General features: G+C 40.6%; 1 protein-coding gene across 5 annotated transcripts in view; it reads left to right on the plus strand.

Annotated features, from left to right (window-relative positions):
- Nucleotides 1–13,601, plus strand: part of MPPED2 (metallophosphoesterase domain containing 2) — a 174,525-nt gene that overhangs the window by 40,037 nt on the left and 120,887 nt on the right. For all 5 annotated transcript variants that reach the window (XM_027072949.2, XM_053203349.1, XM_053203350.1 and 2 more), the window contains one exon: nt 8,045–8,226. In XM_027072949.2, the coding sequence (XP_026928750.1) occupies nt 8,045–8,226 (182 nt within the window). The remainder of the gene's footprint in view (nt 1–8,044; nt 8,227–13,601) is intronic.

The raw sequence follows: 13,601 nt of genomic DNA on the forward strand, positions 1-13,601 counted from the left end.
CTGTTTAAATGTTGTGAAATGACTCAATGAGCAGAAACCAGGCATGCCAGTAAGCGTTTGGTGAATAGATGAATGGAGGGACCAACTGCAGAATCCTTGAAGAAGCCATCCTTCTTGCTTCTTTGTTTTTCCCGAACCTATCATGCTACCTGGCACACAGGTAGATGCCTGAGAAATGGTTGTTCACCAAATGCCTGACTGAATGTGTGAAATAACGGACGCTCAGTTCAGTGTCACGTGCCTTCTTTTCTCAGATGCAAGGCCACTACCCAGAACTGTAAGCCGATTAACTTCGTTGGTAGGTTAGGGGAGAGGGAAACATTTAACTCTAGATAGTACATCTCCAGTGAGATATTTACGACCCAACAATATGCCAGCCAAGAGGCGTCAGTGGCTCAGACCATTGCTACCCTGATGGGCATGAAAACACCTAGAATGGCACTGGTAGAAAGACCATGAATTCATATCAGATGCAGTGCTCAAAGAATTAAATCGTTTCCACTTAATATTCATTGAATGTCGGCACTGTACTTCTGTACCAGGAAAAAATAGACGAGACATACTTTGTGCAGTGGGCTTTGTTAGCTATAATTAGTCGGTGATAGAACAGTGTTGATACAGCAGTTCAGCAGTTAAAGGAAAGCAGTGCCCTTGCTACAAATGTGAATATATTTATACATCTGGTTCTGTTATGCTTACTTACTGTGTTTCAGCACCGTTACTGTTCTGGGGCATGATGGCTAAACTAGGAGAATTTCACCAGCTCCTAGTTTCAGAGAAATGAGAACAGCCCCATTTCTGATGCAACTCAGTTAAATCACATACCCCTTAATTTTTGTTTTGTTGTGGTAACAGATTCTGGCTTTGTTCTCTTTTACACTAGATATCCCGGGAAGCCCCGTCTGCAGTCCTACATTGTGGTTTCGCTTCTCTTTCCATATAAAGCCTCGCTAATTCGGATTATATTTGGATGGGTCTGGACTGTGTTTATCTTTGCATTGTCTGGGAAAGCAGAGAAGAAAATTGCAAAGAGAAAGGACATGCTTAAGCTACTTAAGAGATTGAATTACTTCTGAAGCCTTAAATAGTGGCGTACAAACCTTGCAGCTAATCATGTGGGTGGGGGGGGGAGTTGTGGTAGTGGTGGTGGTCGTTGGGTTTTGCCCCTCTTTTCACACTTGAGGAAGAGGCTACAAGAGAAGTGACTTGCCCAGGGTCACATGACTAAGTGATGACCAATGGGTAGAAGTGCAGGAGCTCCCGGACTCCACAAACAGGGCTTTTTCAAAACAAACAAACAAAAAAAGCCCCACAAAAAATGAGACTTATCTGTCAGCTAATGTAGTCTGTTTAAAGAGACCTGTGTTAGGAAACACTGACAATCAGTTTGCTCGTGTCACTTGATGTACCTGAGAATGAGGAATACTTTTAATTTCTATCGGTATTTAAAAAAAATCAAGCTTTTACATTACTCACTTCCCCAATGTAGTGCAATAGGCAGATTTTTTTTTTTTTTTGAGCTTTTAAGAGATTCAGTTTGACTGGATAAGTTAACATGAGAATTAAAGGGTCAATATACACGGCACTAAAACTTGGATAGTTTCAATAGTGAATTCTAATAATTTTGAGCAGACTCTCTAGATATGTATATATGTATATTATTTATTTATGTATTTACTTTTGAGAGAGAGAGAGTGAGCCTGAGTGAGCAAGGGGTAGAGAGAGAGAGAAAGAATCCTAGGAGGTGCAGAGAGAGAAAGAGAGAGAGTGAGGAGCCTGGAGTGGGGCTCGAGTTCACACAAAGTGGGGCTCAAACTCACCTACCATGAGATCATGACCTGAAGTGTGCGCTTAATTGAGTGAGCCACCCAGGTGCCCCCAGACTCTCTGGATCTTAATGGTACCAGAGTTTAGGTGATTTGCTAGGATTTTGTAATTTTTATCTTTTTTTATTCTCCAAATGCCAGCATCTTTCTAAGCTTCCACAATTAAGTGGATGGAAAGAGAAACTGGAACTTAAGAAATCTCAGTTCTAGTTGTTTAGAGTGGACAAACCTTTAAATTGTAGTCGTTCTCTATTTGTTTTAATGTGTAGTTGGAAAATAAAACCAGAATATCTAAGTTATGAGTTCATAAATGATATTGTTTAGGGCAGTACTTTAAAAAAATGTATATGAAGGGTAAAATGCATCATAGAAACTAAGTGGGGGCATACATGAGTAAGGCAGACCATGAAGAAGATATTCAAAGAAGTGTCACAGTGGATTGGACAATCTCCAAAGTCTTTTCCAATATAAAATTTTGTGATTCTAATAACTTACACTTGGTATTTATTGACTTATTTTGAATGTTTATTTTATTTTAGAGAGAGAGACAGAATGTGAGCAGGGAGGGGCAGAGAGAGAGAGGGAGATACAGAATCGGAGGCAGGCTCCAGGCTCTGAGCGGTCAGCCCAGAGCCCGCTGTGGGGTTCGAACTCATGAACGGGAGATCAAGACCTGAGCCGAAGTCGGACACTTAACCAACTGAGCCACCTCGGTGCCCCTACACCTGGTATTTAGATTTCATTGTTTTGCTGGCAGGTTTTGCCTATCTTTAGTGTTGGCTAAAGTATATCAGGGTGGATGGTGTAACGTCTCACATATAACTTTAGCTTTCCTGCCACCTGAATTTTCTGGGCAAAAAATGAAAGCTTTAGTATCCCATTGGAAAACTTTAAAGATCGAGTCAGTGGAATGCATAAACAACATCTTCAAGTGGAATATGGGGATGGTAAATACATTTGATTCCCGTTAAAATGCTTTGTAAGGGTAATATTCTATTCTCACACTGAATTATAGGCTAATTGTGTACACAAGGCTTTTACTGCACACATGGTCTAAAGAAGAAATTCATGTCATAACAAATGGCATGATAACAGCTTTTATGAAGATCTATCAATGGAGCTTACAACACTGTACGAATTTGTTATTGGGAAAAATAATAGATATTGTCGGAAAAGTATCCCATAGTGGAAGCAGTAATATTACCATATTTTTATGGGCAAAAAACTGCAATGTGTCAAGACTAACTAAATGAGAATGGTTTATTTGTTTGAATATGCAATGAGATATATAAGCATTTGACAGTCAAGCTTCAAGAACAAGTGAGGCCTGGCACAAAAGTTGGAGACTGAATTAGAAAACGTTTTGACGATACCTCGTCTCAGAAAGACCACCAGTGTGCCCAGCAGTGTTGTCTCTCCATCACCACTAACGACACAGATCTTTGATACACAGCTCACTGGCCCATGAATTCACAGGCCCACGAATTCGGCCACTGCACAGGGAGGAGTTCAGACCAATCAGATCCTATTGAGGAGGAGACCAGTAGGACTCTGAAGGTACCAGAAATCTTATCACACAAGGGAACATTGGAGAAACCAGGGCTCCTCAGTTAGAGTAGAGAAGATATTAGGGAGTTATGATACTTGTCCTCAAATATTTGAGGAACTGTCAAAGGGAAAAGGGGACTGGATTCTTATTCTCTGGTATTTTATTTTATTTTATTTTATTTTATTTATTATTTCATTTTATAGAGAGGGGAGGGGGAAGGGCAGAAGAAGAGAGCAAGAGAATCTCAGGCAACCTCCAAGATCAGCGTTCAGCATGGAGCCTGATGCACAGCCTGATCCTACAACCCTGGATCATGAACTTAGCCAAAATCCAGAGTTGGATGCTCAACCGACTGAGCCACCCAGGCGCCCTTATTCCCTGGTATTTCAAATGCAGAAGATTGAGATTAAAGAAGAAAGTAACAGGAAGGAAATAAATGTGTTTATTGACTGTGGGGTATGTGCCAGGTGTTGTGTATGTGACCTCCTTTAGCTCAGGAAGTTCCTGTGTAGTAGCTGTTCCCTCCTTGTAACAGAAGACATGGAGGCCAGAGAAGCTTAAAGATGCTGCTGCTACGAATAGTAGCAAAAATATTAGTACTTCATAAAAAACAAAAACACAAAACCGTACCCACTTACTGAGTGTCTGCTGTGTGTCAGACTATTCTGAATGCTTTGAGTACATGATGCCTCTTTACCCTCACAGCAATCCTCTGGGACAGGTGCTATTTTTATAACTTTTGTTGGGGAGGAAACCGAGACAGGAGTTTAGCCCCTTGTTTGGTGTCACGCCATTCATAAATCTGGAGTGAGATTCAAAGCCAGACAGTCAAGCATGTTTCACTCGTGTCATTCTCCTTCTTTACTTCCTGAACATGTGCTATGTGCCAGACCCGGTACTTGACAATTTATATCCTCACAGCAACACAGCAGATTAGGCTGTTATTATTCCCATTTTACAGATGAGGGAAGAAAAAAAAATGAAGCCCCAAAGAATGAAATGACTCGCCAGAAGCGAATAACTCAGCCAACATTGTTAGTTTTCAGGCTCTGGGCCAAGTCTCTTAGGACCGGGCTCAGCTTTTTGGCGCTTGCAGAGGTGCAGACCCTGGATGAGAAACTTTTTCGCCAAGTAGAAATATCGAAAAACAAGAATAGGGGTCCTGGGGGGAGAGGAGGCAACCCAGGAGCTCTCCTTCTCTGAAAACCTTGGGAAGAAAACTTGTGTCAGTTAGGCAGGGCAGATGGTGTAGAAGGAATTCAAGCTTCGTATACAGCATTGAACCCAATGCCCGCTAAGGTTTTGTCTGGCTCTGGGATTTTGCGATGCTGTGTTTTCTTCTCATCTTCCCATGTCCTCTTGTTTTCCCCGGGGTGCACTCAAATGTACGTGCAAGTCTCACTGTGATATTTGAATCTGGCTCTGGGGGTTAGATTGCCTTGGTAAGATACTCATGTGCTAGGCTACTTGACATGATGCCTTAGGGGAAATGTTCAATCATTTGAGAAGTCAGCAGCATAAACAGTAAGCAGTAAAAGTTAACTAAGAGGGAAAATGTAGTCTGAGGGTCTTCACACCATGTGAACAGGTAGGTCTTCTAATGGTAGTCATGGTCTCCCTTAGATATACTTCTTTAGTGAAAATATTTGATGGCCTTGACTTTTATTTTCAACGCATTTACCAAATGCCCAATTTGGAAATAGTAGTGTCCCGAGGGTTGTCTCAACTTTAATTATATCTGCTGCAACTTGCCTACTCTACTAGACATCTTATTTTCAACTCAGAATGTCTTTGAGTGGAAACGTCTTCCTTCCTATGACCCCCCCCCCCCCAGGTGATAGTTGTCATGTTATCTTTCAGCATGGCTCTGACATGCTGTGCTGTCTTGTCTCCTGAAACCATCTCTTGCCTTGTTCGGAATCCTGTGGGTAACAAAGGATATCAGTGTCTCTGGGTCAGAGGATGTATATAAATTTTGCATTTGCCTCTTTATACCTACCCCTTCCCCGAGCCTCTCCCTTGAATCAATCCTCCATAACTGTCTTCAACGTCTACCTAATTCTCTTTGGAGATATCAAATTGGTGATATTGACGGGTGAGCCTTCTCTGCGCCTTCCTATGTACTTCTGATTCATTTTATTTCAGCTCAAAGCTAGGAAGACACATTTTCCCCCTTTTCCCTTTCTTGTCAATTCTGTTGGACATTTGAATGTTTCTCTGGAGGAGGTGGGAAGGTGGGGAAGGAAGTAGAAGCCACTTAGAAATTGACAGGTGGCCCAATCAGTAGGCTCAGAAGAAAGTTATTGCCTAGTATAGAACTAAGATGGGAAACAGATTATGTACCATGTGTTGATTTGCTTCTTAACACTGAGAAGAAGTCATAGAATAGGGGCCTGCTCACAGTGAGGGGGTTATATCTGTACTACTTTCTGTTTAGTAAATTGAAAATGATAACTATAAGGTATGTCTGTCTGATAAATTCTGATGGATTAGTAAAGGATTTTGATGTAGTAGTTGTACCTGTAGCTTAGCTGAGTTATGGAAAAGAAGAAATAGGGACTGTGTCTATAGGTTAGCCTTAGGATGAGAACTGGAAAATAAAGATGTATTTATGTAGATACGTGTGTGTGTGTGTGGGGGTGTATATATATATATATATATATATATATATTTGAATTTATTCATATATTTACAAGCCCAGTGGCTGATATTTATTTAATTTTCATCCAAATGTTGAAATGTGCGTGGTCCCGTTCCAGTGAGGATCTTAACGCTTGACGTGGGAAGAGAGTATTACCTATCACTTTAACTTTTCACTTGCATTCTGCTTCAGAGAACAGGCATACATTCTCCAGGGAAACTACTTGTAGAAGACAGGAGATATTGATGAGACTGGAACCACTCAGACTGAGTGTAATAGAGTCTGTGTAATGGAAGGGAAGACACCAAACGTTTTTATATATATAAAAAAAGTCAACACTGCATATCATCAGAAGGGTTTCCAGGTTACTCATGAGATCTCAGTGGATTAGTGAATATTCTCTATGGTAATAGCATTATTAATTTCTAACCTTTACAGGAAAAATTCATTAATTTTTTGCAGAAGTTAAACTTTCTTTTTGGGTTTCCAATTAGACCCGCTGCATTAACCAGTTCACAATCCCCCACCCCCTTCTCTCTTCTTGCTCTTTTTTTCTTCCTTCTTTTCCTTCTTCTGTGACAAAGAGAAAATTACGTTAAAAGATTAACTATTAAAGAAACGCCACCAAGACTGGCCAGGTTGTGTATTGATGTCTTTATTCTCCTCACTAAAATTGCCATTGTTAAACCAGATCATTTCTTTTAAAAAAGGGGAAAAAAGAAAGAAAAATGAAACAAAGCCTGTAGGGGCAACACATATAGGGAATCTTGTGTTGAGCTTTCAGCGTGTTCCCTGCTGCATGTTAACGATCATGGGCAGGGCTGTGACATGAAATATTGTTCCTTATTTAATGTTTCACACTCTAATCTCCACATTGCATATTTGCCTCTCTTGTGACCTTCTCTTTGCCTTTATAACTGTTTCTTTTCACCCATAATCCAAAATAAGTGTACATTCCTACAGAGAAATTAAAGGAAGCTGTCAGTGTAGAGTTAATATAGTTAAAGCATCCTTAACTCTGCTACAAACCCCTTAAATAATTAAAACTGTATGCTTGAAGAGCCAGATTTGCATTTCTTTTACCAAGTTTATTTAGCACACTTTGTTACACTCAATTAAATGAGACTGTTCTGTTTCATTTTCTTTGCTTCGGGTTGATCATTTTGCCTTTTGATTCTTATGCCCTAGTGTAATTTCACAGTGCTTAGGTCTCTAAAACTATACATATATTAATGTATATGTAGATCTATACACACCCATTAAAAGGCTTACTATTTGTACTGAATAGAATCTTTGCCCAAGGCATTGGGAGTCTTGCAAGTGATCTAAGGTATCACTGGGACTGCAGATAATTCATGGTGGTAAAGAAAGAGCTTGACAAAGTTCTTTCAACAGTCGATGTTTTTCTTTTCAGTCCTGCCATTTTTGACATCACCTTCTCTCCCCACGGTTTGATTTGTGAATCACTTAGCAAAAACAAGAAGATACAGGTGTTGAATGGTTGTGGAAAGGAAATTAAATATAAGCACTATCTAGATCTTTCTACATCTCAGTTGGCAAAGCATGTGCTGAGTGTTCTCCCTAAATTAGTTCATTGCTTAAGTTATGCATGTTTAAGAAGGAATAAATGTAGTTATCCATTTCTTAATGAGGAGTGGGATCAATTGGAGCATGATGAGAGAAAATAGCATAATTTTGCTTCCCCAGTTGGGGTTCAATATCCCTAAACTTCACCATTCATCACTCTGCCAGTTTCCTGGGTTATTTCTGATCCTACATGTAAGATATCCTTTCCTTTTAATTCTCCTACCAGGTAAGTAAGCCTTTTTGAATTTGCTCAGTGGAGTTGTAGACGGGTGATGCTTTCTCCTTTGCACCTCAAAGTCTCCCTTGTTACAACCGGCCCTCCTGCCTTTGCATCAGTTTGTCTGGGCGTGTTCACGGATAACAATCGATATGTATGTGCAATGACAATTACAAGGGTTCTAATATATTTAACTGTTATGGGATCTGTTATGTCTACTTTAGGGTCGACCCCATCCCATATGACACTCCAAAACCAGCGGGCCACACGCGGTTTGTCTGCATCTCAGACACACACTCCAGAACAGATGGTATCCAGATGCCTTATGGGGACATCCTTCTCCACACAGGCGATTTCACCGAGCTGGGACTGCCCTCAGAGGTTAAGAAGTTTAATGACTGGTTAGGTAAGGAATGATTGCGTTCTGGCGCCCCCAATTAACCTTTCCCGTCCGAGTGTCACTCACTGCGTCCTAATTGAATTAGAGCACTTGGAAGCCAGCTCAGCCATTTCTCGTATGATATGCGGTGGTGTCTAGCTTTAATCCAATTCTGTTAATTAAAGATGAATTTTTAGATATTTAATTTTACTGTGCATCCTTTCAGTGCCTGGCCTCAGCGGCTCTGGGGCAAAGGGACGGAAAGCTTTGAAACCCATCTCATCTCACTCATGCTGCTTTAATGAGGGCATTCATTGGCACACATGAGACCTAGAATCATATTTTTAATTCATTGGCTCTGCAATCTTTCCCAGATATTATGAGCAAAGATGTACAGGTGACCTACTAGTAAGAGAGCATTTCTAAGAAATGAAGGAGGATGTGAAAGTCCTTATATGAAGGGAGGGTCCAGTACTACTTGGGAGCAACTTTCCCAAGGGAACTAGAGGGTGTCCTAAAACTCCTGAAAAGATAAGCTGTCCTGCTGTAAAGCTCCCCAAACTTGAAATCCTATATACGCCGAGAAAAGGATAATGGCAACTTTGTGGCTCCTGTATGGGCACCCGCAGGTCGAGGTTATGGAAAAATATTGGCTCCTGGGTCAGGCTTTTGCCAAATATTAGCATTGCAAGGCAATCATGGAGTTATTCATAGCTAGATTAGATGACACATCTTTTAAAGAATCCTCTTAGGTGAGGGAAAGAAGGCAGGGGTTCTGAAATTTTAGAATCTCTGAAGACACTAAAGAATTATATAGTAAAGAGCAGAAATCACTCTGGAAGAATAATGTCATGAATAATACGTCAGCCAATAAAAATTACTCAGGAGATTTAGGCAGAAAGTTTAAAATTCATTTTCCATCAAGCTAAATTAAGGCAGGGGTTGAGAAAATTTTAAATAATTGATGAAATGATAAAATGTATTTGTTAATGGAAAAACAACATTCATTAAAAACACTTAAAATATTTCAAAAAAATAAGTCTAACTGCTGACATAACTATTTTGAGTTTTCCCGTGACCTTGCACATCTATCCACATTTTATGTAGTTGACATCAGAGTACATACCTGCTTTTTTACTTCTGGCTATTTTCATTTAATAGTATTGACATGATTTTCAATGAGTTTGCATAATTTTCATGTTCATCCTTTTAAATAGCAACATGACATTAATATGGTTCTGTGCTTTTATTTAATGAGACATCCCTCTAAAAATGAATATTGAAATTGGTAATTTTTCCTCTGATTGCTGGCACTGAAATTTGCATTTTCATTTGTATATGTCTTTTGGTTTCTATTGATTTATTTCTTAGGGTAAAACACTGTAGGAGTTAAATTACCAAGTAAAAGGACATGAAATTCTTCATGGTTTTTGCTGTATGTTGACGTCTTGCTTTCCAAGGGGATTGTAGCTCTGTACTTCATTAGCAATGAATGGATATACCGATTTCACCATGATCTCGGCAGCGCTGGATATTGGAGCCTTATATTTCGTGCTCTTTTAGTAGTTATTGCATCATCTCAAACAGCAGGGTACCTTAAATAACATTCAGCATACTCTCATTTTTATAGATAACTCAGAGATACAGAGAAGTTATGGGACTCTCAGAGTCTCCTTGTGGCAGAGCTGGGTTTATAATCCAGATCTTTTCACTCATCTTTTGCTTTTGTAAAATTGGCTTTCAAGTACTGTTATCTCTTAATTTTAACAACTTTTATTTATGAACTGTTAGCAGGCAAAATTACTTGAGGTTGAATCTTGACAGTTCAAAACTGTTCTGTGAAACTGAAACACAGGAATGATCTAGCTGCCTTGACCATGTTGATTGGAAAGAAAGGGAATAGCTCTGTGGGAAGTGTTTACAGAGATACAAGACGGGATAGATCCTGGTTATAATCTTGTTTAGCCACTGACCTTGGGCAACTGAGTTAACCTCTCTTTTCCCCTTGGTTTCCCTCTGCAGAACTAAGGATTAATACTACCTGTCTTTCTGGATTGTTGTGCAGATTAATCAGTAAATGATTGCTGCTAGTAAGTTTTTGTGGGCCATTAATAACTGAATGGGGAATGTGGTGAATGGACCATCAACAGATATTTAAAGGGTAAAAACAAGAAGAGGTCAGAGGAGTTATTTAGTAGATTAGAAGTAAACACTGGGAGATTTTATAAGGGAAAGTACTCTGTAAATGAAAATGTGCCGTAACTAAGGAAATAAAATGATAAGGAAATAAAATGCTGAGGTCCATTTGCACGATCAGTTCCTTGTCTTCCCATGTCGCCTCTGATCTTGTGAGGCAGAAGGAAGATGTCTCAGAAAAGGCTTCAGAACATGAGGCCAAAGGGAGCCCATGGGCTATGGACAAAGTTGGGATCTCACAGGGAAGGCCCAGAATATCTCAGTTACCCTTGCTGCCTTATGGTGCTGAAGAATGAGAGATGATGTGAGATTACACTCTACCACTTGGCTCAGTGGAAGCCTTTCACCTGAAAAAAGTGCTGCTAGCAACTGCTGCCAGATGACCTAGCAGAGTGGAGGCAAGGGTTACATCAGTCTAGGGCTTTTGTCATAATAAGGCATCCAGCTCTCACTGGCATGAGTCCTTACAGATCTTGGCAGGCCCTTCAAGTTCAGTGAACCTCTAATTCATTTCCAAACTTTCTGCTCGAGACTACCTCAATGATTGGAAACGATCTGATCATCCCACCAGCTTCCCTTATTCTCCAGCAGGCTAATCTGTTTCTACTACAAGGCCAAGCATTCCTTCTGTCCTCATGCCATCCCTATAAGGCTGTAAATGTTATCCCATTTTGCAGATGGGGAACCTGAGGCTAAGGTGGGTTATCTTACCCAACATCATTTAATAGATAAGCCCAGAGAGGTTAAGAAATCCATTCCGGTTCACTTGGCTAGTCAACCTGGGGTTGTCTGATCCCAAAGTGTGAGCCCTTTTCTGTTACCACTCTGTGCTATTAAGAGTAGGCTTTTGAAGCAACTGGTAAGCTTGCACTTTAGGCTTGAACTAAAAAACACAGTAGTTTCTAGCAGTTTCATTTGGAAGTTGAGTAGCTGTTTGACCATATGCTGTTATTTGAAAGATGTATTTAAGTCCTACTAGTCTTGAATCTCACCCTGACCTACCAGCTGCAGGACCTGAGAATTTCCTATTGGTTCAGAGATGATGGGTCCTGGTTAATTTGGACATAGGCCACCTGGCAGGTGTAACGCCCAGTTATTAATACAAAGTGATTTATGAGGTAAGCTAGCACAGCACATGGTCATAAGAAGATAGAGCTCAAACTAGGTACAGTCAAGCTTGGAAATGTAATATACCATGTAAAGATAACAAGCAGCTGGGAAGAACCAGTTTTGAATTCCCTACCTTTGATAAGTTGTTTAACTCTTGAGCCTTGATTTTTCTCTTCTATAAAATGGGTATAATAATAATATACCCCATGGTGGTTGTGCATATGCACTCTGTGATAAATCTTGGACCATTCTTTTTTTTTTTTTAATTTTTTTTAATGTTTATTTTTGAGAGAGAGAGAGAAAGAGAAAAAGAGAAACAGAATGCAAGTGAGGGAGGGGCAGAGAGTGAAGGAGACAGAATCTGAAGCAGGCTCGAGGCTCTGAGCTGTCAGCACAGAGTCCAACAGGGGTCTCGAACTCACAAACTGTGAGACCATGACCCGAGCCCAAGTGGGACGCTCAACCCACTGAGCCACCCAGGCGCCCCAAGTGTGGACTAGTCTTAACACAGTCCTGGACTGTAGACAACTTTCAACAAATAAGGTAGAGGAAGACAACAGAGCCCGAGGCAAAATATCCAAAAATCAGAAGGGACTGGCACCATGGATCTAAAGAATGATCAAGATTGTAAGAGGGAGCGCCAAAGAGTGTTCAGAGTAGAAACCAAAAACAAGCCTCCCTTACTGGACTGAACTCTAGGACTTTTAGAGCCCTCAGAGCTCCTGGCTTCTAATTTGAGAGAAGGGGAAACTGAGGTTGGAGAGCACATGAATTACCCAGGGTCACTGAGATAATAAATGGCCACATGGGGAGTAGAACTTGAATGGGGAGGGGGGTTGAACTAACATGTATTATTGGTGTACATACCTGTTCTTCATCCCCAAATTACATATATCATTTATGCAGTCTTCACAATAAGTGATGAAGTAGCTTCTATTACTTATGAGCAAGCTAGTATTAGCTTCTTTTGTACTTATGAGGAAACTGAGACTTGAAGTTCACTCATCTATGATTATGATCACAGCAACTAGGAGATAACCTTAGGATTTGAACTTGAGGCCATCAGATTCCATTTTCTAAGCGTGTCCTCCTGTCTTTCTCTATTCCCAATCTGGGGCTTAGGATCCCTGCTGGAGGGACCATATCCTGGGTGAAATGGTGGTTCTTTGATTAACTGCCTCCCTTAACACATACATTCACACATGTGGAGGCTGAGGGTCTAAGGTGGGTGTATGTCACGTTAAAACCGCCTCTGTATGTGAGCTGGCTGGTGGGAGGGTGTTGTGAGGTGGAGAAGCATTCTTACCATTTGGTGTAGACAATTTCGATGTCAGTAACTTACAAGAAAGTAAATATAAAGATTACTGAAGATGCAGCCAGACACATAAACTCCAAGGGATGTCTAAATTATGTTGTGACATTAGCATTTCATCACACTCATTCAGTCCTTGAAATGAATAGCCACTGACTGGAGCCTGAAAATCTTTACTTCTGTGGGCAGATCTTTCCCACTTAGTAGCACTTGAATTCAAAAACACCAGTATATTCTGACAGCTGCTGCTGTTGCCCTGTTGGCCCCTTTCCTCTGAAATCTCTGCCATGGGTTGGAGAATGAAACTTTAAATTTCCATCTCTGCCACCCTGAGGGAGGCACCAGAATCCTGTTTTTCACTTGTCCCAAGTCTGGTGGTTCAGACACCCCAGTTCTCCATCTCCCAAAACACCCACCCTTCTCCCTACCCAGCTGCCACCTGTGGGGCTGTCTTCAAGGGAACCAGCCCAGGGTCAGGGAGGCATGTGGCTTCTTATTGCCAGGCACTTCAGAGTTGTGGGAAAGAGAGACGGATACATCTTTCCCAAAGAAATTCTTTTTAAAGTAATAGTTAAATCCTATTGTCCCATTACTATGTGAGGTCAGATATGCTACAGGTAATGTCACCAATGAATAGCCTTTGGTGAGCTGAACTAGGAACCTAGCCACTCAACCTTTATAGCATTTTCTTTTCCTTCTTGGCACAAATGCCTGCTGATCACAGACGTGGCTTAAAAATAAACTTGCCAACTATAAAATACTTGCTAGTTACAATGCTATTATT

The sequence above is a fragment of the Acinonyx jubatus genome, chromosome D1, assembly GCF_027475565.1.
Source record: "Acinonyx jubatus isolate Ajub_Pintada_27869175 chromosome D1, VMU_Ajub_asm_v1.0, whole genome shotgun sequence".
In the NCBI taxonomy this organism is placed as follows: Eukaryota; Metazoa; Chordata; class Mammalia; order Carnivora; family Felidae; genus Acinonyx; species Acinonyx jubatus.